A 24,563-nucleotide genomic window follows, 5' to 3' on the forward strand; every position below is an offset into this window, starting at 1 on the left:
ACAGTTAAACGAGTTCCACATCGGTTGATGAATAGGAAGATACGACTCATACGAGGCTTATATGACGTAAGGGTCAACAACAGGTATGGGGCTTCAAACAAGTCAGCATCATATATATAATCAACACAAAAATCAATTGACTAGAATTTTTTTTGAAAGAACAATAGAAGTGTTGAAGTGACGAAATAATGCATAGCAATCATCAGCAATATCTAAAGAAGAATTAAAATCATATTTTTTGAGCAAATTCTTATAGAACATATTCAAAATGACATGATATACACAGGCACAAAAACCTTATAGATAATTTTGTGGAGGCAGTTCAAGCTTCCCATAATGTTTAAGCCAGAAGGGGCTCCATTGATACTAGTCATTTACATGATTTCAGGAGAAAAAAAAAAAAAAAAAAAAAAAAAAAAATTCCCTATTGCAAGTTCTTAAATTGTTCAAAGCTTATTTCCGATAGGTCCACTGACACAAAAAATGACATCACCCAGTTCTGGTCCTGCCATGGTAGGTTCTGTCACCCTTAAAATGATTCTTACATAATTATGTCAGGATCATCTTCATAGTCATAGTCCGGCTCACTTGAATGCCTGCTCCTCTTTGCATCTCTTGGCCCTGGTCTTCCCTTCCTTGGTTTTCCCCTGCAAAGATACTCATCCATGTGAATAAAAGTGGCTACTTCAACCCAAGGGTTTCGAATCAACAACGAAACTACATTATATTTAATAACTAGATTATGCTTATGGATTCTATTAAGCTTAAAACTTTCATCATTTGACATGGTACTAGATTGTAAGAATGAAAAATTGGAGTACTTACTGTGTGCTTGCTGCTATACCTCCACCATCTCGTCCAACAGCTTGCTCCTCAGCCTGAAATAAGCGCAAGTCCCAGAAAAGTAGAGGAGAAATTCAAACTGCAAGTTAGATATGACCTCCTCTTATGGAGGAGAGCCTTCTGCAAGAAGAGTAAGGCTATTAAGACAGTAGTGTCCAGAAAAGAGCTATGAGCTTTCCTTGTTGACCGCTAATAAGAGATTAATAATTCATTTGACTTTTCACAGATCTCATCTCAATATTATTGTTCTCTCAACCCCTCCCCCACCCCACACCCACACACACACACACAACACGCACATTTTTACATTAAAGTAATGAGCTTGTGTTTATTCAGTATTTCTGAAATGAAAAACTAGAACATTCCCAAATAATTACTTTTTGGATTCAGACGATTTGCAAAGGAAGAACAAAATTAATAAAGGATCCTTGATTTCTGATGGTCAAGTCATCAACTTTCAATTTGCACTAACAAACCCTAAATCACTTGATCAAAATAGCAAAGACTCGAAAACTATTTGTCGTTTTATTTCTAACGACAGTGGAAAACAGAATTAATTCATTATTCAACATCAAGCTGCAAATAAACCAAAACACTAATCCACATCCATCATGGAAGCATGTTGTGCTAGAACAAAAAGGACTTGTTTCATAATACATTTGCGAGCTAATGAAATTCGTGACTTGTGAATTTACTCACATACAATATCCCCCAGGGAAATGAGTATAAAGGCCAGATATCATGTGCCAACCTATCCCTAATTTATATTCAACTTGTCATCAATGGATGTTGCAGAAACCATATTCAATATTTTTTATGTAGACTATCAGCCCTGTGGCACAACATGATGGACAAAGTAAAAATATTGTTGGACTTTAGTTCAGGATTTGCCAGACACTCGCAACATAAATTATGGAAAAACCATTCCACTTAATGTTGAATCTCAAAACAAGCATGGCACGAGGAATGGTTGGAGGAGATGACGATAAAGCGGTCCCCTCAATAGGCTGAATAATTTTAAACATAGTCATTTAAAGAGATGAACGTTTTCACAGTCAGAAAGCTGGTCAATACAGGTATAGTCCTGCATGTTGCTCACTCGATCTGAAGTTCAGGTATTATCTATTTCATAAGAAAAAGGATGCTTGAGAAGTTAAAACAGTGGCAACTGTAGCAAAGTTTCCCTCTGAAGTTGATTATCATTCAGGAGCTCCAAATTATTTTGCAGGAATTATTCGAGATGAAATGTTTACATATTCTACGTCAGAAGGTGCAACTGAGTGCAATAATAACATTACAAGCTAACTGTGGACCGTTACACACGAGCTGGCTTAGCATTTAAGGAGGAGAATAGTCTGAGAACATAGTTGTAATGTGTGTTAAGAGAGCTAATCAGCATCTCTCTCTCTCTACATTGCAACTTTGTGACAAGGAATAAGTTGTTAACAGACACCTCTCTACCACCATGCCCAAGATTTGCACAAAAGTGACCTGAAATTATTTTTCACTCGATATGCTTGTCTTTCCACATCTTCCCTGCTGCTGTATGATGGTTTTAGAAAAGATGATATCATACATCCTCTCCCTTACTGCAACCCCATCACCATCCCGCACACAACATCCCCTCCGCAAAAAGGCAATAAGAAGGTGAACTGTGACCTTCTAATTTTCAAAAGTCATCATTATCCCAAAAATACAACTATTACCCATGCAATCTCATTCAAGGTAATGTCTGGAGCAGTAACAACAAATTTAATGGACATTATCTTAAATCCTGAACAAGTACTCTATGTGAGATAAATTTTGATAAACTCAATCCAGCAATTCACTTTCTCTCGTATAAATTCTAGATTATAACACCTTCACAAAAATAATAATGAAATGATTACTTCTTTGCAAAAAGAACAAAAAGTATAACCACTTCATGAGTGCATGAAAACAACATAGGTATGCAAGGAAAATTCTGGAAGTTCCATACTCTCCTACCAAATGCAGCACAAATGTAAGTAAGGGTTCAGAATGCTTACTGCTGGTGAGGTGACTGAGGATAACGAAAAGAGTCTGTCTTCAGGCTGAAACTTCCGGGATCGCTTTAAGCTGCAGCCACAATATTGAAAAAGTTCCTGTTATTGATAATTGATGGAGATAATAATCCATCAAAAGACAAATCTAGAGTATCTATGATCAAAGTGATTGCTATTAAGACAAATCTAGTTTTAAGATGTCTAACAGCAAAGTGATTGCTATTACTGCATTTATTGGAATAAATTAATCTAAAAGTTATCTTCCAAAATCAAAATTTAAATCAGTGATTAAGACCTATCAAACCCCTTGGAAAGACTTTATCCTTCCAAATCTAACATTCTAATCAAGTTGGCTTCCTCTCAGATGCTGACTGTATGAATGTGATTACTGTCCACTTAGGTCATTTTTTGCTTGAATAGACTATAGTGAATCAAAAGATGAAGATTGCACATTATATATATATATATATATATATGTATGTATGTATGTATATACTAATATAAAGAAAAGCAGAAAAAGCCAATGTCCTCCAGGGCAGGACACATACTTAAAAAAGTTAAAACTCGCAAGGTACCATATCCAACATGATGTTCTTATCTCTCCCCCTCTATCTTCTCTCCTTCCTTCTTCTTTTTTTTTTTTTTTTTTTGTGAAAATATGATCAATCAAATAACTACAACATAACAAAATATTGAATACTCAACTTGGTTTCATAAATTCTTTCTCCTCATTTAACCATCTAAAAATGTACTCTTTTCAGTAATCAACTATACTGTTTCTTCTCACTACCTTCACCAATGCTCATTTCAATTACCTCTTTTCCTAGTACAACTTAAATTTCTTTACTCTTCTTTTTTGAGAATTTATTGGACTTCATTGCATGGTAGCATACCATCTTAATTTTAATCAATTAAACGTGATTTAATTTATATGGCATTTTTAATAATTCCATTTTATTTCAAGTGAGCCAAATTGTGTTCCTTGAAACTTGTTAGAATAAGGCCATTTTAGGGTTAAAAATAACATGGTGATTAAAGCAATTGCCAATTTTTGTGCATTCAGTAGGAATTTGAATGACATAAAAATAGATAATAGATGGATTCATCTCCAAAATTGGCCCATTTAGATCTAAATGAATGAATTTGTTGAAGTGGTTCTCTTCTACGGCTATAGGGAATCACATGCAAGTTTGGTGCAAAAGGGTTAACAGGAGGATTGCAGCATTCCAAATTACTTCAAATGGAGAGACCAAAAATATGAACAAGGATACATTTGAGTGAAGAAAGTAGATGTGTATATATTGATACATCACAGGTTCCCTTCCTTTGAAAAACAACACTATGGAAAACAGCAGAAGGAACATTAACTGATGAGGGACCATGATAATAATAAATAACTGCAGAACATGATTTCAGATATTATATTATCAAAAGAACAAAACATGATACCTGCCAATTGCTCAGAATACGTAAAATGAATTACTTCATATAAAGGATAAACATTAAGGGCACACGAAAACATCGACAATATGGAAGGAAAAAGTTTGCGGATTTACAGAGTGGTGCTTTTAGTTGATGACAAAAACCCTTCAAAACCTTTCAATACATTGCCACACTGGCTTGGATCCTGCAAATAACTTGTTTCCATATCGTAGACCTGGAATTCAAATGAAATGTTAGGCTCCAAAGGGAAATAATAAAGAGCTTCAAAATTATAAAGATATAGTTCGATGTTCCATTTTAACCAATTTTCTATTGCTAATTTGGCAATCACATTAGTTTTTAATCTTTGAAAGTACATACATACTACGAGATATGTCTTTACAATTTCATAGAAACTGGACAACATTAAATCGATTGAACATGATAACAATAAAGAAGGTAACTCCATCCGTAATGCAAGATATACTACTTGGATTTATTCCTATATCCTCTTTATTTTCCATTTCATAATCTGCTTCTTTATCCTACTTTCCCTCAAACACTAGAAAATTTTGGATAACTATTCATAAGTAGATGCTGACAGAAATAGATTTAACACTATGGGTAGAAGTTCCATGATAACAATCATAGAGAAAGGAATAAGACTATAATGTGCCAATGATGAAGAAGAAAATGGGGATGCCACTAAAGGCACCAAGAACCAGGTCACAACAAGCCAAATTCCAAGCTAAGCCCACTATAAGACACTTCAGGGAAAGAAAGGTTCAAGTGCCAAAGTCACTTCAGGGACCAAGTCAAAGTTACTGTGGGCAAAATTCAAGGTAAATCTCATAAAAGACTTAGCCTCAGACTATTGTCTTTCTAATTTTCTGTAGCAGCTCAGCAATAATCTTGGCATGGTGGTGTTGATGATTGCAGCGGATCACTCCATTCCGATATGGTATAAAGAAGTTAAGCTCTCTGAGCAGTTGCACCAAGTTTAAGAATTTGACGTAAAAGTAAAGAAAAATATATTTGTATATTTGATATATTCTGTTAAAGAAAATCCTCTATGTAAATTGTTTTGATGGAACATATAGATAGTGAAAAGCATTTAGCAGAAAGAAGCTTGACAGGGGCAACAGGTGCTGCTGGCCAGTGGAGTAATTTTTATTGTAAACACTTCACAAATTGATCTCTAGGAAAATAAGAAGAAAAAATAATGGATAAGTCTCGGCTTTTTCTCTTGACACATTCTTGTGATTCCTTCCCTAAGAATCATCACTATTCATTTCTTAAGGGAATCAAAGAGTTTTAACTGAAAGTGGATTTCTAAGGTACATGGACTAGAATGTCTCGTGCTGCTTAAAATGGAATGGGGGTATGTTCATTTAGGCAACTCAATTTGAGCATAACAAAGTAATTCAAATGCACTAAGACATTTTTACCTCAAAGAATAGTACTGTGATTCAGAGACATATATACAGTGGATAGTTAATAGGATTCATATAGCGGACCTCATGTAATTGGACCACGAATTTGTTGAGTTGCTGAATTATACTACAAGGGATAATTAATCTAAAAACTTCTAGATAGTGACAAACTAGTCATGAACAACATATCGCCAAGCTCAAAAGACCTCAATTGTATCAGGTTTCAATGTAATAAAACATATGTTGTGCTATGAGAGGGGAAAGGACCCCTAAACTCAATGTTCTAGAACTGTGCTGATTCTGCAAACCATCGATCCAGATTCCATATCACAAGAACACTCGAGTCTTAACACAAAAAGGACATGGAACTAGAAAACTGATTAAGCATGAGCTAAAATTTATTGGATTTTATCCACAACAAAAACTTATCTCTAAATACCCACAACACCACCTTCAATTGAAACTTCTACAAACTTCAACTTGATTTGATTATACATGTGAAGTTGCCTCAACCCCATTTCACAAACAAACACTAGCAGAAAGAAACAACCCAAAATTCTTCACCATGAACACAGTTTTAATTCATTGCTTCATCTTACCAAAATCACACACATTCAAACAATTATTCAGAAACTTTCAGCCCTATTTCTTGAACAATTCATTAATATATGAACCCAAATCCATCAATAAACTAACTTGATAAAATCAACAAGCTTATATTAATATAACAAACAAAATTAACAAAACCCAGAAAATGAAAATGCAAATTATAAATAGAGATTACAAATAGAGATCATCAAAAAGGAAGGAAAGAAAGATGAAGAGATCACTTGTTTTTCAATGCTTCGAAGTTCCTCGTGAAGTTTGGCCCTTTTGCTTAGAAGAGCGGCGAGCATTGCTGATGGGTTCGAAGAAGTTCGTTGCCCTGAAAGAAGCAAAAAGGAGGATCATCGAATTTATGTGTAAAGGGAATTTCAAATTCAGAGACGAAGCAAATGGTGGGGTCGTCCAACGGCTACCTTCTGGTTCCATTGTTTTGCCGCGAAAATTTAAAGTTGATTGATCAGATGTTCGATAAAAATAGCTAGGGCACACTTGTCCCTTCGTGTAAACCCTCTCGATCACGGACTATATATACATATACATATATATAGGTTATTGTTGAAAAAGGCTTCACGTTAGGCAGGAGTTTGACTAGTCATCCGAACCACAGCGATATTTTCTGCTGTCACTAATCAGATTTTGACACATCATCGGTACTTTTCAGTACTTTATTTATTTTTGTTTTGTTTCGGTTTTTTCTTTTTCTTTTTCTTTTTTGTTTTTTTTTTTGTGTGTGTGTTTTTTTTTCCCGGAAAACAACTCAAAGTTCATTTTCATAAATGAATAAATTTCACAATTATAATACCAAAATTCACCAAGTAAAATTCACCATCAGCATCGGAATTCAGTACTTTTCCATTTCCTTGTTGAACCTAAAAGCACAAAAATAAAAATAAAATAAAAGGAAAAGAAAAGAAAAAGAGTTCATATAAAATAATTAGAAAATAAATTTTGGAACTAAATTGTTATTACTAGTATTTTTTTCTTAGTAATTATTAATTTAATCCGAACTATTTGTTGAAGAGCACTGCTATTGTAACCAACACTCGATTAGTTAGGTCAATATCTCACAAAATATGGAGTCGACACTACAACGATTGTCATTAGTTTACGACTATGTGAGACATCTCGTGAGACACCGACAGTAAAGTGTCATCAGTTTTATTATTATTGAATAAAAAATATTAAAACAAAAGGATTTTTCTCGTAATTATATCAACATTTATGATTTGGTAGAATTTTTATATCCATGCGGTGTTTGGTTGCTTGGAAAAACAAGTAGGAAATGTAAGTTTTGGAATTGTATTCTGCCAATCGAATGGCACATGGTAGATTATGGAAGGCCTTATACATTTTACAAACCTTTGGCAAGGGCAAGGGACCAACTGTGAAGAATATTGCCAGTACGTTTTATTATTCATGTCATTTTAAAAAAATAATTCGCACCTGGAGTGATGTTCGTCCTGGGATTTCATAATCATTTGCTCTAAACTTTCTCATACTTGTCAGTCCAAACTTTTATCGTTGTACCATGCGATACTAATAATTGACAAAAATTGATGTTCGTTGTGAGATTTTAGAATTGTTTGTGAATAACTTCCTCACACTTGTTCGTCTGAACTTTTACCATTGCACCGAGCAATTTCTGCTTCGCATCCAACATTATCTTTAATTTAGCTCGAACAAAAGGATGACCAATGATCTGAAATGAACTCTCATCAGTCTTAACAGAAATCTTCAGATATCCTTAAATGTGAAATGGAAATTGAAATGCACTTCATGTTTTATACATAATTACATCTACAGACCTATAATTTCGAATAAAGTCATTTCAGTGAAATTATGAAACTGACTCCATTTATATGTACCAATGTACTCTTAAAAAACTAAATCACAGCAGATTAAAAAGGAAAGGACTGCTAGAATTTCTCCGATTTTGCAAGAACAGATAGAAAACAAAACCTACAAAAATACATAACAAGTAGTAAGAGAAAAAGAAAATCGAACATTACAGCCTCTCCCTTTCAATGGAAAGAAGACTATTCCAGCATTATGCTTAGAAACTACACGAAACGCCTAACTATCTGGAGCTGTCCTGCCATTATAAGAAGGCGGCTGATCTGACTCCCCCACTGTTGCACCATTTGAATCCTCATTCTCACCCGACATGTCCTCCAGGGACCTCCCCTTTGATTCGGGCACCAAGAAGGTAAACAACATGCCCAAGAAGTTGATCACGCCCAATACAATGAGCGCGTTCTTCACCCCAATACCTGCTGGATACCCTGCATCTGCCTTGGCCTTGTCCTGGTTCTGAGCCAGATACAAGAACCCGAAAGCACCAACAATTGCTCCTAACTTCCCTGCTGCAGCAGATATCCCATGGCAAGTGGACCGGAACCTGGCTGGGAAAATCTCAGCTGGCACAACAAATGTTGTGGCATTGGGTCCAAAATTGGCAAAGAAGAAGGTCAGTGAGTATATCGCCACAAATCCAATCCGATTGTCTTTGTGAGTCCAGTGGTGGTAAGGAAAGGCCAGCGCGAACATGAACACTGTCATCATGAAGAATCCCATCAACTGAATAGCAAATCTTCCCATCCTATCGATGAATGCCACTGTGAACCAGTAGCCTGGGACAGTACTGCATAGAGCTATAAGAGTTTGCGCCCTTGCTATCTTATAGACCTCCTGTATGGCATTCATAGTCTTTGCAGGAGGAATCCATCCAATAGCGCTAAAGATGTCCTTTTGGAACAGATTTTGACTGTAAAATGCAATGTCCAGCAAGAACCAAGTGCTTGTCGTTCCAAGCAAGTGAAGCCCATGGCGACTGAAAAATTCTTTGGAGAGCAAACCGAATGAATTGGCTGGCTTCTCAGCTATCTGCTGAACCTTTTGCTGCCCGGCCTCAATGTCAACTTTCAAGATCTTTGACATATCTGCTGCAGCCTGTTTTGCATTCTTCGCGACAAGAGCTGTGTAACGAGCAGTTTCTGGCATCTTCATCCGCCAGTAGTAAGTGAGTGCAGCAGGAATCGCTCCAACCATCACAATTATCCTCCAAACATAATCTGCTTGCGGGACAGTTGAGCCAATGGGGTCAACTGCATATGCTGGAGCTTTAAACCTGGCCTCAAATGCAGACGATATTATAATGGCAAATATGCCACCTGCTAAAATTCCGAACCCTTGCATAGCAAACACAGCAGCGATGAAGGCACCGCGAGTCTTCTTGTTTGCATATTCAGACATGATGGTGGCAGAGAGAGGATAGTCACCCCCAATGCCAAATCCAAGCCAGAACCGAAAGAAGCAAAGGGTGGACATGACTGCTTTTGCATCCTTCCCGAAAGAAAGGCCTGAAGCAACCGAGCAAAGACACATGAGCATGAGAGTCATGCCATAGACTCGCTTCCTGCCCATTTTATCACCAAGCCAGCCAAAGAAGAGTTGCCCCGTAAGAGTTCCACAGAAAGCTACGCCATTGACAGCAGCTGATACATTGGGAGGTAAAGAGCCAGGTTTATCTGCACCTTCAACATGGTAGTATATGCGACCGAGCAATTTGGTGACCAAGGATACGCAGAAGAGATCATATGCATCGGTAAAGAAACCCATGCCGGCAATAATGATTGCAGTGAAATGATACCATTGTGTCTTTGCCACATCGAGTGCATTAAGCACCTGCAATTGTTCGCCGGCCATGGCTAGCTATCTTTTTTAATAGCTCACTCCCTTACTCACCTACTTCTTTCTTGGAGTTTTTTCTGCAAGAATTGAAAAAAGAGTGATAAGAATGTGTGTCATTACCAAATAATGAGAACTGATTATCAAATATCAAGGTTTGACTCCTTATGAATGGTGACACTGAATTGAATTAAAAATAAGCATTCCTTTTGCAATAAAGTAAAATAACCTTACCACAACTCAATAGTGTTTAAATTCAATTCCACTAAAAAAGAAAATCACAAGATAAGAAAAAGAGTGTGTAGGAGTCAACAATATCAACAATTTGACATGAAAAAAGAGCCAGTGTTATTCAAATTTCTAAAAAGGATGATTTATTCCCTCCAAATACATAATACTCGAAAAAGTCCTCTAATTATTCAGAAAAGCAAAAACTACATCACTATATGAAAATAGGAAAAAATAAAAAAATAAAAAAAAATAAAAACATTAGTAAAAGCATACAGAAAAGATTAATGAACCCTTTTCCTAATATTTAAATGGGAAAAAAAGCCCCATTTGGATGTCCAATGTGGAGTGAGTGACTTCATTTTATTCTAACCACATTTTTGTATCTCACTACCTCACATAAGCAAAAAATAGATTACCATGACCAGAAATTCATATACAGAAAATTAAAAACATGAATAGAAGAGCCTCATATTTTCGTAAAAATGATTAAAAAGAAAGAACCCGAGTAAGAAATCAAACAATGTATTTATATGTAAATGAATTAATAAGAATTCAAAGTGAAAAATACAAGGCATTTACAAGAACAATACCACTAGAAATCATTAAAAATCTAAACCAACACACCTTTTACACCTACCAATATTGGGGAATTAAAATAAAATTATCAAGCTGATCGTTGTATCATAATTATTGAGGTTGAATTAAAATCAAAACCGAACTCATGTTATGAGATAATTTAAATTGCTAGTAAGAAACAAACTGGTTTACAACCAACCATCCTCATATAGAGACATGTAATGGCAAAGATCTATGTTACAAACAACAGCTTCATTAAAGCAAGATTTAAACCTTTTAGAGCACTAATACAGTCACACACTCCTCAGGAGAACAAGATATGGCTGTTGAACCGGCAATAATTTCGGCAATATTAGCATCTACCAAACAAAGTTTTAGTTCATACTAGTGTTAAATTACAAAATAGAGGAAAATAGTTATGTTAAGGGAAAAAAATTACAAAGATAGAATAAAAAAATACCTTCAGAATGACATATATACAGACAAAATTGAAAAGATAAGGAAGTGAAATTGTACCTTTCAATCTTGAAAAAGAAAAGAAAAAAGGGTTTCAATCATTTAATATTGCACTGATTTTTACCATATGACTCGTTTATAGATGGGACACAATCAAAGATATAATAAAGAAAACTCATAGAAAAGCTCTAAGTTGTCGCTAATGTAAAAGAAGGCATCCTTTGCATGCAAGAAGGAAAAAAAAAAAAAACAAAGGTGGAATGATGAGATACCTTAAAAAATTACTATGATATTAAACTACCAACTTCAATCTTGAAACTGAGTAAAAGGGTTTCATTTATTATTTTTTTCTTTTTGAAAGTTCAAGTAAACGCACACCGTCACAAGGCTCAAAAAGGACTCAGAGTACTCAATCTATCCTACACCTGAGCTAATGCCCTCAAGGTAAAAGGTTTCATTAACTATTAGCCTAATAGTATAACCTCTCGTCCCTTAAAAGACGTAATGAGCAATTTGTGAAATGTGTGTTTAACTACTCACCTAACCACAGAAAAAAAAGGGTTTTTGATTTAGTTAAGACAAAAATTGAGATCTATCTTATGATCTGATCACAGAGGTGACAAAATCAATAATTAGATACAAAAATTACTATGATATTGAACTACCAACTTTAATCTTGAAACAGAGTAAAAGGGTTTCATCAATTTTTTTTTTTTTTTTTTTTTTTTTTGAAAAGTTCAAACAAACACGCACCCAACCACGTGCAAGGCTCGAATGGGACTCCAACACTCAATCTCTCCTTGAAAAGAACATGCCATCTGACCAGTGCCCATCAAGGTAAAAGGGGTTTCATTTAACCAATGAGTAATTAGCACAATGGTATACTAGTATAACCTTTTTTTTTTTTTTTTTGGGGGCGTTGTGTTAGGGTTTTGGTAGAATCCTGTTCCTATCGAACTTGTTGGCATCTTGGTTTGGGGGTTTTATTGTTGATGTCTCGTAACAGTTAGACTTAGGGCTGTCCATTTTGTTGTTGTCTTGCTTCTTATGGGGTTAGGATTCCATCGGGGTATTTTTCTTCTTCTTCTTCTCTTTTTCTTTCTTTTCTTGTTTTTTTTTTTTTTCGAGTTCTCACAGGAGAGTTGAGGGGTTCGAATCTGAGGTGATCAATTTGTAAAATGTATGTAAGTACTTACCTAATAAAATAAAAAATAAAAAAGCGAGTTTTGATTTAGTGTTGACAAAAATTGAGATCTATCTTATGATTCATTCACATAGGCAACAAAATTAATTATTAGATACAAAAATTTCAAAGAAAAGTTATACAACGATTCCAACAATGTAGAGAACACCACCTTTGCATGCAACAATACAAATTACAAAAAGAATGTGTGTGTGTGTGTGAGAGAGAGAGAGAGAGACAGAGTGTTGTGGGTGTGTGTGAAAGAAAGATTCTTTAAAAAGGAGAATAATGAGTTTTGATAAAGAATAATAGAAACAATAACAATGGAAAAGACAGAGACAATTGGTATTAAAAATGAAAAAGACACAGACAAATGAGTTTGTGACTACTGACCTGTTTGTTTGTATGGTTTTTTAGAATATGAGTAGGAGAGAGAGGGAAAGCTGGTTTGAGATGAAAGTTGGGTTTTGGAGAGGGTTGAGGATTTATATGCAACGGAGAGAACCAAGAAAGGGGCATCTGCGGGTATATTCCCCCCTTTTTCTCGCATCTGTGGAATTAACAGCAGAGTTTTCGAATCTGAGTCAAGCTGTCAACGCGTCTGGCATGGTTCATTTGTGGATTAATTGGTAAGGGCAATCTCGTCATTTTACAAATTAATTGGTTGGGATGGAAGTATCCAATTTGATCTGTAATACAGCATTAGAAAAATAAATAAATAAAATACAGCATGAGTGGAAATTAATTTATTTATTTTGATTAAAGAGAAAAAAGAAAGAAAATGGAAGTGTTAATCAATTTTGGAGTGAGAACTGAAATATATATATATATATATAGTTGTACGGCAACTTTAAGTCCATGTATGATTTGAGCCTTATTAAAAGTGGGGCCTCGAATTAAATGATGCATGTGATTTATGATAATTAAGCCGGTTTGAAAATTACATGTGGCTAAGGGGTGAATTAATTATTTGTTATTAGAATGGAATTTTTTTGTATTAAATTTGTCACTTTATGGTTTTACATTTAAATGAAATGAGTAGTAATTTGATTTTGTCAAATAAATTTAAGGATTCAGTCAAAAAAAAAAAAAATTTAATTTAAGGATAAAATCAGTATTATTAAATTTTCATTAAATTTGGTATTCCTCATATTTCCTTCCTTCTTAAGAGGGCAGCAGAATAGGCGTTAGTGAATCCCTCGTTTTCCCTCCAATTTCCTTATGGAGTATGAGAATAATTTTAAAGAATAAGTATATCCTTTTTCTTTAGTTACCATTTAAGCACATGCAAATTCCCAGATTGAATTTGAACCCTGCGATTCAGTCGAGTACAAATTTCCTTAATTTGACTATAACAACATTTGATAAGTCGAAACAATTTTATCATAGAATCAAAGTTTTTCTTTGTCGGTAAGGTTCTATTATGTTGTCGGGTCGACCAATTTTCTAAGTACATTCTGGAGGCTTTATGCCAAAGTCTGCCCTTTTTTATTAGGGTATTACAAAAAATATATATATAAAAATAAAAATAATTTATTACAGAAATTTTTTGATTACTTATCCGTAAAACAATGTTTAAATTTTTTCTCAATTACTTAAGATCAACTACATGAAATATCAAATATGGCACACGATGATCAATCCTATACATTGTTTGTGGGCTAATTATGTCACAACTACGAGCAGCCTATGCATGTACCAACCTTTCTTTTTTCTTCACATTTGTTTCATTGATTTGGCAAACCACAAATATTCCGTGATGAAAAATGTTACATAGTAGTTTACAATAATGAATCTGAATCCCTTTATGTGGAGGAATACCTAAACCGCTCACGATATTGTATATGATTAGTACAACACATTACATCGTACAACATATGAATAAGCAATATGAATTGTTACATAAACTAGACATGTAGAATAAAATGATATAAAAAAAAATCCGAGTTTGGAGTTCTTACAATAATATCTCCTATCAAAGGTTGAGAATAATTTTTCCAATAAAAGCCATTCATTGATGCTTTCGCGGTAGCTAGAGATTAAATAATTAAAGAAAATGATTAGTAAGACTATCATTTCAATCGGAACATCCCAGCCATAGAATGCATTGGACCCACTTGAATGTATCCTATGGTTGGGATTAGTGGCGAAGGCAGCATGTGCCCGAGGGGCAACTGCCCCCTGCCCATGATGCCCCATTATAATTTTTTTTTATCCATAAATTTGTAAATATTGATAAAATGTCCTCCCTGAAATTATTAAAATGGTCCCTCTGTTCCTGAATTTACTAAATTTTATTTTATTTTATGCGTATAATTTGTAAATATTTATAAAACACTCCCATAAAATTTATAAATTATTCCCATAAAATTATCTATTTCTAAAAACGTCTTTAATTCTTTATTCCTTTTCCTTCTTATTCTTCAAATTTCTTTTTGTCATCTTAAAAAACTTTTGTATTCTATAAAACACTCTCATAAAATTTATAAATTATTCCCATAAAATTATCTATTTCTAAAAACGTCTTTAATTCTTTATTCTTTTTCCTTCTTATTCTTCAAATTTCTTTTTGTCATCTTCAAAAACTTTTGTATTCTCTTTCTACAATTAAAATCTATTTTTTCCATCAAAATTTTCTCATATTTTTTCTTTTTATTTCATTTTCTTCTTAAAAAATTCATTTTCTTCTTAAAAATTTCTTTTTTCTTGCACTCATGCATAATTTATGTGCAATAACTTTATTTTTCTTTTTTATCTTTTTATTCACTTATTTTAATGCACTTTTGTTACACTATTATATTTTTGGCCTGTTTGAAAAAAAATTATTTTGTCAGTGTTAATATGCCCTCCTGAATCAGATTCCTGACTCTGTCCCTAGCTGGATGCATTCTGCCAGCACCATTCAATAATTAATTAATTATGCTAATGTAGTAACAATAACAAAATGTCAAATTTCTAATGGTACTCGTCTTTTTGGTCGGAATCATATCATACCACATATTAGTTGTAAAGAACAGGTTCTTCCTAGGTGAGTACTTTTTAATAAGGTAGTGATAGGGGAGTTCCACTATCGGATATATAAATTCAACTAATTTTATGTGAAAATAAACTAATGTCATAATAACGCCAGGAATATAAAAATATTGTGAGGTTAATTCCCACCTAGCTAAATCAATCAAAATTGTGTGACTTTTGTACTTTATTATGTTTTTAATAATTATATAATAGACAAGAAAAGTGGGAACTATAGTAGCCAACCGTCCCCGCGGTTACGACCTGCATAAAGTTTATTTTTGACTTTATTTTTTACTGTCGCAATATTCCTTTAATCAATAAAATCAAAGTAAGTGCGATCTAGTAGATTTATTTTGACTTTAAATTAATAAATATTTCAAAAAGGATACAGTTCTAATGGATGAGGGCATTCTAGGTTTGTAGTGGAAGAAATTATATCCTTTCTGATAGTGCCACGAAGGTGGTCTCATTCTAAAGCCAATGAATTTCACCAAAAAAAAAAAAATTATCCTACTCTCACAATCCCCACCACTATGATATTGTGTGCATGTGCTTCCATAAATATGTATACACTAGTGCAAGTCCAATCTGAAGGGCCCTGGTTTAAAGTAGAGCTTCCTGGATCTTTCTTTCCTTTTTTTTTTTTTTTGGCTCACCGTGAATCACTAGCCAAACTTTGAAAATCTCTCACTTTTAGTAATATAATATTAGGTAAATTACAGGGATCTCTCCAATAATTTCAGAAATTATTGGAACCTTCCCTAAAAAAGGAACTAGCACCTCTTTTCCTAGTGACAGATTGTCAAGTGCAATAACGAACTTGTCTAATTTACTAAAATGCCCTCATGTTGCTAGCTTAAATTACTAAAATACTAGATGCTTTTGAGTAAGCGTGAAGGGTATCATAGGAATTTTAAGTAATTAAGTATATGACATTAGCAAAAATCGTCATTGACTCGCGTTGATTGTCATAAAAGGGAGGTTCGTGTAGGTTAATTTTATTTTTAGGTGAGGTCTAAGTAATTTTTAAAACCATATAAGAAGTCTCTGTAATTATGACAAAATATAAAAAAATTTCATGTAATTTATCCTATGATATATATATATATATATATATATATATATATGTATAAGTATGTGTATATGTATATATGTGTTTGTTGATCAAAAGTAAGAAAATTAGGATGATTCTTTGAACCTTTCTAACTTACACCCCACCATTTTTGAGTGGGGAACATAACAAAAAGGCTTGTCCAAGATAGTCGCACAACCACCATAACTGCAATGCCTCCCTCTATATTTTCCTTATTTAACAAACAAATTAGTGGGCTCATTTAATTGGGGTTCTTGGAAACTCCCGCAAAAGTGCTTTGTTAAACTTTTGTGCCTATAAAAAGTAGAAGTGGTGTAATTGAAAGTGCTCGATGACTGTATGGTCAATTTTGGTGGGAAAGGGAACTGTTTTTGTCAACAGTGATTATTATTATTATTCAAAAAAAAAAAAAAAAACCTGTTGCCCGCCAACAATGAGATTGGTAATTGAACCAAGGACCACATTTTTTCCTCTTAGATGTGATGCCCCTCTTATCTATATTAAAACAAGAAATATGCTAAATGGACAGTTAAAAGAAACAGAAACAGTGAGCCAAATAGTGAACTGCAAATTAGTTCAGCTCACTGTTTTAGTTTTTTTTATGTCTTAAAAGAATGAGTTATGATGCTACACAAGTCCATCATTTCAATCGAAATGGTGGTCCAAATGCATTCCATGCGTGGGATGCATTAAGGTGGTTGGAAGCAAATTGATTAAACAAATAAACTTAAATATCTTTTTCTTAAAAGAATTTTCTTATTGCAATCTCGCATTCATTATTCATTGTTGATCCATCGAAAAGTGTACTTTCGAGTTTGAATTTGTAGTATCATATTTTTTTTAATCATACTAAATAAGTGGCTCCTAATAAAAAAATGATTGCATCTACTTTGGGAATTGAAAATTTATGGATACAAACATGAATATTCTCTCGTAAGAAAGAGGCATATCCTCTGTGGTTTCAGGTAGGGGTGGAATTTGTGTTCGCGGATTGTAATCGTGTCGTGTCGATTTAAGGGTATTTTACTAAACAGTTCAATCCGAACAAGACTTGTTTAATAATCTTGTCAGGAACCCTCAACCCTAACCCAACCTATTTATTAAACGGATTACACGTGTAACCCGTTTAATGACCTGTTTAATAAAATCAAATATTTTGTTATTTAAATTATTAATAATACTAGATCAAACATTAAATACTAGAAAAATATAAATTTCAATCTAACCAAATTACTAAATAACCTCTAATCTATAAAATAATAAATAAAAAAAATTATAAGATACAAGTTTAAATAGTTATTTTAAAATTTAATTAGAAATTTACTTATTACACATATAGTTACACGGGTTGAACTCCTCAATCCATACAATGACACGTATAGTTAACCAGGTATAAACGGGTACACGGGTTGAATCCCTCAATCCAAACACGACACGATTAACTAAACGGGTTAATCGTGTCGACCCATTTACCACCCAAACCCGTTTAAGATCAACCCAAACCTATTTAACTCGTGTCGTGTTCGAGTCGTGTTGGTGGGTCGTGTCAAACTTTGCCACCCCTAGTTTCAGGTTCCGCAACGCTTCTTGTAATTTTTCTTTAACATAATTAAATATGGAGCAGTGCTATTATAACTAACAGCCTGGTTAGTGGAGTATCTCACAACGCAAAAATCGATACCACAACAGCTTTGGTGGGATCTGTTGGGGTCCACCCACGTTATACATGTTATAACATACGTAATGTGATGTGAAGACGGTGATAAACTCTTTATCTTCTGAGTTATCTTATACATGATTACTTTCGTTGTATTTTGAAACGGTGCGACTCTTGTACAAATGAGTACTTTATTTGTATATAAAAGGATAAACGTTATGTGGAGTGTAACGATCCGCTCCACCACATGGTATGATATTGTCCGCTTGGGGCCTGAGCCCGCACGGATTTGCTCTTGGGCTTCACCCCAAAAGGCCTCATACCAATTGGAGATGATGCACTTACATATAAGCACTTCACATTTCCTCTACCCAGGCGACGTGGGACTTGTGCACCCTGTAACTCGCCAATGTGGTAGCCTGACAGTGTCTCTTGCACCCGCCCACGGCACACCCGCCCACAAGGTCATCACAATCCACCCCCCTTGGAGGCCCGACGTCCCCGTCGGCACACTTCCGGCTGGGTCAGGCTCTGATACCATTTGTAACGACCCACTCCACCACATGGTATGATATTGTCCGCTTTGGGGGTGAAGCCCAAGAGCAAAACCGTGCGGGCTCAGGCCCAAAGCGGACAATATCATACCATGTGGTGGAATGGGTCGTTACATGGAGAAAGTTGAGATTGAGATATTAGGTTTTCCTTATGAATGATTGGGTATGTGAAAGTGAAGGGTTGAGGGTGTGGAGTGATATCTCTAGTTCTAATCTATCCTTGTATATTTTACAATCTAGTGAAAATATTGTTCTTCGTGGACGTAGGCGTGTTTTTGTTAAACTACGTAAATCTCATGTGTGTGTTTCCCAAGTGATTTGTTTCTATAAATGGTTGGTTATTTGTTACGTAGGTAATTGTTTATATATTATTTCCCGTGGTATTTGTAATGATCTAAACTCGGGGGTCCGGATAGCTAATCAGGTCCTACCCCGACCCAGGGACAACTAAGGACAAAATGGTAATTATTTACCTTATTATGTGTTAGGAATCATAATGAAGTCATACTAGTCATATATAATCATAATGGATCGTTTAAGAATGGTAACTCCGACCGGGTTCATGCCGGAACCCTAGGCTCACGAGGGTTAAAATAGTTATTTCAAGTTAAAATCATAAAATGAGGTTGATGCCAATGGAAAGTTGTCTCAAAATGCATAAATCTAGACTTAAGAATGGCTTAAATTAGGTTAGAAATAGCTAAGTTATGATTAATTGAAGTTTGGTCAACTCGAGTAATTTAGACAACCTCAAAATTTTCTAAGTCTGGGAAAATCCGATCGATCGGACCGAGATCAGATTTTGGCAGGCTTTCAAAATATTCTAAATATCGAAAAATCCGATTGATCGGACTGAACCCAGAATGTGGACATTGACTCCTAATGGAGCTCTGGTTTGATCTTACTTTGCAATTATGGTAATGTACACATTCATACAACTCAAAACTTGTCCCAAAGTATCCACATGCAAGGATACATAACCAAAATAATTTACGAGCATACAATACGACGAAAAGACATAAACACCTCTATATATGCATTTCATTCCCAACAATTCTATTCCATTCATTTGATACAAAAGAACAATTTAAAATAGTAATTACATGCCCAAAAGAATAGCTTTACAAATTTAGTCCCTTTGAGACCTTTGTTGCAATGTTTTTTGGTGTCGCTCAAACCGAGTTGCACAAAAGTGTGAAAAAATGGCTAGTTTGAATTTATAGAATGCCACTACCACTACTAACTATTGATGTAGGTAGAGTAAGTAAGGATCATCCCAAGGGAAAGGAAGCGCGTTTTGGAATCAATTGTTAGATTAGTAGGTCGAATGATTAAAAGATAGTTTGTTGGTTGAATTATACTACAATTTAAACTAAGAAATGCAATGTAAAACAACTAAAACAAATGAGGTGTAGAGAATATGAGAGAGGAGTCTTAGGTCATAGAGTTCACCACTAAGCATTATCTTCCTAAACATTCAATATTTTAGGGGGATTATGTGTTGTAAATGAAAGTATGTACCATTAATTGAATTATTAGCATGGATGGTCAAGTAAGCATACATTGTCTAGTCAATCTAGTAAATAACACAACATATCAAATTAGGCCATTAATCTTTCTATAAGCCCACAATTAATACACACTCAACAAATTAGAGAAATATACCACTTGTATTCATAAGCATGGAATATCAAACAACAAGAATGGATTGTCCACCTATTTAAGAAAGTAAGGCAATTACACTACAACTAAGCTAGTAACATGAAAATTAAACTAATTAAACTAAGGAGGTGGCACAATCCATCAAGAAATAAGTATGAACCATCAAATAAACTACAAGAGTAATCCATTTAAGCACCATGACTTGACCATCATTAGATTCATAATATCAACACACATAGACATGCATCAATGTCACAAAATCTAGAGATAAACACTTGAACATCCATTCTAGCATACATAGACATATGGATAGAATTAAATGATTAATTGGAAGTATTAAACTACACAAATCATTGTAGAAACAAGATTTATATATATATAATATCAAGACAAGAAATACAACACAAATCCCCATTAATTACAAAACATCAAAGTCTAGGAAGCATGCTTAGGGCTATCTCTAGCCCCAAGAGAATGGTTTAGCCACTCATTGATGTTGTCATCCAACCCTCAAGGGCTACTCCATGGTAGAGTTCATCTTCCTCCTCTTGTATTCTTAGTAGAAACCCTAGATGAGTGGAATAATTTTCCCAAATTGTATGTTTCTCTCTTTAATCTCTAACCAAGTCCTTCTCTAACTAACCAACCTCCTTACTAAAATTAGCTAAAATCATTATATAGGTAGCTCAAATGTCACACCCAATGGTTAGACCTCGTGCCAAGGACCTCCAAATGATTGCACCACGAGAACACATTTAATTTGGCTTAAAATCAGCTTTTCACGCAATTTGTGGTAGTTCGATTGATTACATGGTTAATCGGATCGATCGAACCATAGCGGTGCACTTTTTGGATAAGGACAAGCTGAGATATTGTTGGGAAAATGACAAAAGTGGTAGGTGATGATAAGATCAAAAGAGTTCGGTCAATCGAATGAAAGGTTGGATCGATCAAACAGGAAATTTTCCTAAGGATAAGGACAAGGGGTTCAATCGATCATGGCAAGGTTGGAACGATCACAGTGTGATTGATCGTATCTTGGTTCTGATCGATCGGAGAGAACTTTTTCACCACTTTGCTCCCTTCTTCCACTAGGCTTGAGATTGCTTCTTTTAATGCTCTAATTAAGCTGAATTGACTTTTTTTGGGGATAAGTGTCTGAAAAGGGAGATAACATGAAATTAAACTAAAACGGAAAAATGAGATAGATAAAGGTCCTAGAACATTCAAGCTTAAGGGGTTTAAATGCACACTTTTCAGCGCTTATCATTTTTCTATAAAACATATTGAATCATGGTCCCATTACCAAATGATCATCTTCAAAATAAGCATTGTTACAAAAGATTACAAAAGATGACTAAGTCAACTTTGACTACACTTGTGGAGGAACATCATCAAACTACCTCCTTATCGTGACCTGAAAAATATTAGAGGAAGGGGTGAGTACGGAGGTTCAATAAAAGATGCCTAAGGCATCAACTTTGGACTCCCTTGAGCCACATAACACATAAATGGAATAAAAAGGGAACAGAGATCATGCATTTGGGTTTTTCATCACATTTATCTCCATCAATGACAATAATACATTTCAACACAATTGTGCATAAAATGCAATGCAATACGCAATACTCCCAAACTCAGTCTCTACCGACTCTAACTCACACCGAAAATCTCTAACCGACTTTACCGAGGCAAGATTGATTAGCTATCCCTGACCTCTAAACCGACGACCATTTGGGGCCTAGTAATCAACTTTACACGTCCTAAACCGGCACGCGCTCTCTCTTGTTCAAAGTTAGCACCAGACTAGTGAAATCCGATTCTTTCAATAAAAACTTCATTTCAAACCCTTTCTTACTTCACTTTTCCGCCATGTCATGCAAATGTATCATTTTCATCAACTCAAATTCAATTTCATCTATATAGCAATAATGACATAAACGTGTCATTCTCAATACAATGGATATAATCATGGCATTTGCTACAAATTATAGTATTTTCCAAACTTTAACAATAACATACTCATCATATAAATCATATCAACTCAATTAAGCTAACACTTAGCATTTAGCTTGTAATAACAACTTTTTCAACGCATATAAGCATATTTTCTCATACATTAACATGCCAACATCATCATGTTCATGACTTTGCACTAAGGAATGAAATTTGATGAATTTATGGCCTAATTACTCAATGAAAGACAAAGTTCAAGGTCTTAGAAAACCCTTACCTCAAGTGTGCCTAGCCAAACAAGCCCTAATGTAATCCCCAAATTTGAAATCCTCAAACCCTTTGCAATAATGGTCTAAAAAGATAGCCATTGTTAAGTAAAATAAAACTCCCTTCTTGCTCTTCTTTAAATTCTCACTCTAAACTCTCCAAAATCAAGCTTGAAGCAATGCGTGTATAAGTGTATATAAATATAGAGAGAGAAATAGGAGAACTAGAGAGAAATGGTGTATTGTGATACCCCTCGACTCCGAGACATGGGTTGATCAGGCCCAAGCCCAAACCCGAGGAAAATATCAAACAATTAAAGTATTTAACAAGCATTGAGTACAAAAAATAAATAAATAAATAAATAAGCGAAAATAAAATCCTCCAAGAATAAATTATCCAAAACTTCTGATACCATTACAACTCGGGAATCCATCAAGTGGACCCCTAATAATATCCCAACTAAAATAACTAAACTAAAATAAATTCCAAAGTTAAAACATGAAAAAGAGTCCTAAGTAGAGTCGGAAGAGTGAATGACTGACTTTGCTCGGCACGAACAAGCTCTATGACTAGAACTGTCGAACACCTGAAAAATAATAGGGGGTCAGGCCTATGAACAACTTCTACTCTACTACAATCCAAACAGAGACCCGATACACGTATACATCCTAATCAATCCAACAATAACTACATAGTCCGTATATATATATATATATATATATATATATATATATATATATATATATATATACGCACTAAAAGGGCTTTCACTAAACTATAGGGCGACCTCAACCTGAATAGTAGGCAACATGCAAAACGCACATATAATGGGCATAAGTATCTAGATCTACTAGGGCACACTACAGTCCACTATAGTTAGTTAGTCATCATATGCAATATACGCACCCTAACCATGATCCTGAGATTCAAACTCATATCATGGCATATATCCATATATATATATATAATCCATCCTATCTAAAGCTTAAAATAAATATCCATTATAATTTATTTAGTGGCCTGACATGAAAATAAGTAGGATTTAATTTTCTAGTTAATCCGTTCCCTTATAAATCCAAATAGGCAGGACTTAACCTTTTTAGTTAATCCGTCAATAGAATGCCACCATCCCGTGATGGTATATTACATCCATACAATCCAATAATTGATAAAAGAAATAAAATAATACATCAATTAATTCCAGAAATAAGTATAATCAAAATCAGATACAGTTTATGATTATATTATACTACAAATACATGATTAGAATCATATAATATCCATTTTAATTGCTAAAATTAATATTAAGCAATTAAGTCATTTGTTAATAACATGCAAATTTATTTAAAACTTCATATTGCTTAAGTCCATGGCATATTAACATAAATTATGCATTCGGGGATTTTAACATGTTAATATTAATCATTTTAAACCCCCACACTCATCTAAATTCACCCTAGAAACCCAAAATCCAAAAATAGAAGCCAAAACACGTCCTATAGCATTGTCCAATAAGGGAGTATGCTCTCAAAAAGAGGAGCATGCTTTCTTCATAAGGGAGCCGCATCCCTCTTTGAGGGAGCCGCCTTTGTCCTTTATAAAGCCGGCTCCCTCCAAGAGGGAGCCGCCTTTGTCCTTTATAAAGCCGGCTCCCTCCAAGAGGGAGCCATCTCCCGGCAGAGGGAACCGCCTCCCTCAAAGAGGGAGCCGCCTCCTAACCTGTTCTGCTCCATCTTCTTTGTCTCCGGCGACTTTTGGGCACTCCGATCGCCTTCGTTAGGGTTCATAAAGGTCTGAACTAAGTCCCAATTAACCCTAAATAATTATATAAAGGTAATATGTATCTAAACACAAATCAGACAAGGTTTCATACAATAAATAACAAGATTAAGTAAGAA

General features: G+C 34.6%; 2 protein-coding genes across 2 annotated transcripts; both read right to left on the minus strand.

Moving 5' to 3' along the window:
* Nucleotides 1–180: 180 nt before the first annotated feature.
* On the minus strand, nucleotides 181–6,845 carry LOC132306803 (uncharacterized). The gene is made up of 6 exons (XM_059804376.1): nucleotides 6,742–6,845; nucleotides 6,553–6,647; nucleotides 4,424–4,524; nucleotides 2,871–2,940; nucleotides 826–878; nucleotides 181–647 (listed from the first exon to the last, which is right to left on the minus strand). Exons 1-6 carry the CDS (start codon nucleotides 6,752–6,754, stop codon nucleotides 542–544), a joined length of 438 nt encoding a protein of 145 aa, XP_059660359.1. The 5' UTR covers nucleotides 6,755–6,845; the 3' UTR covers nucleotides 181–541.
* Nucleotides 6,846–8,086: 1,241 nt separating this feature from the next.
* LOC132306802 (inorganic phosphate transporter 1-4) lies at nucleotides 8,087–12,984 on the minus strand. The gene is made up of 2 exons (XM_059804375.1): nucleotides 12,855–12,984; nucleotides 8,087–10,095 (listed from the first exon to the last, which is right to left on the minus strand). Exon 2 carries the CDS (start codon nucleotides 10,031–10,033, stop codon nucleotides 8,402–8,404), a length of 1,632 nt encoding a protein of 543 aa, XP_059660358.1. The 5' UTR covers nucleotides 10,034–10,095; nucleotides 12,855–12,984; the 3' UTR covers nucleotides 8,087–8,401.
* Nucleotides 12,985–24,563: the final 11,579 nt, after the last annotated feature.

Source organism: Cornus florida, unplaced genomic scaffold (assembly GCF_030987335.1).
Source record: "Cornus florida cultivar Cherokee Brave unplaced genomic scaffold, ASM3098733v1 CherokeeBrave_3.0.0_Hap2_Chr05, whole genome shotgun sequence".
In the NCBI taxonomy this organism is placed as follows: domain Eukaryota; kingdom Viridiplantae; phylum Streptophyta; class Magnoliopsida; order Cornales; family Cornaceae; genus Cornus; species Cornus florida.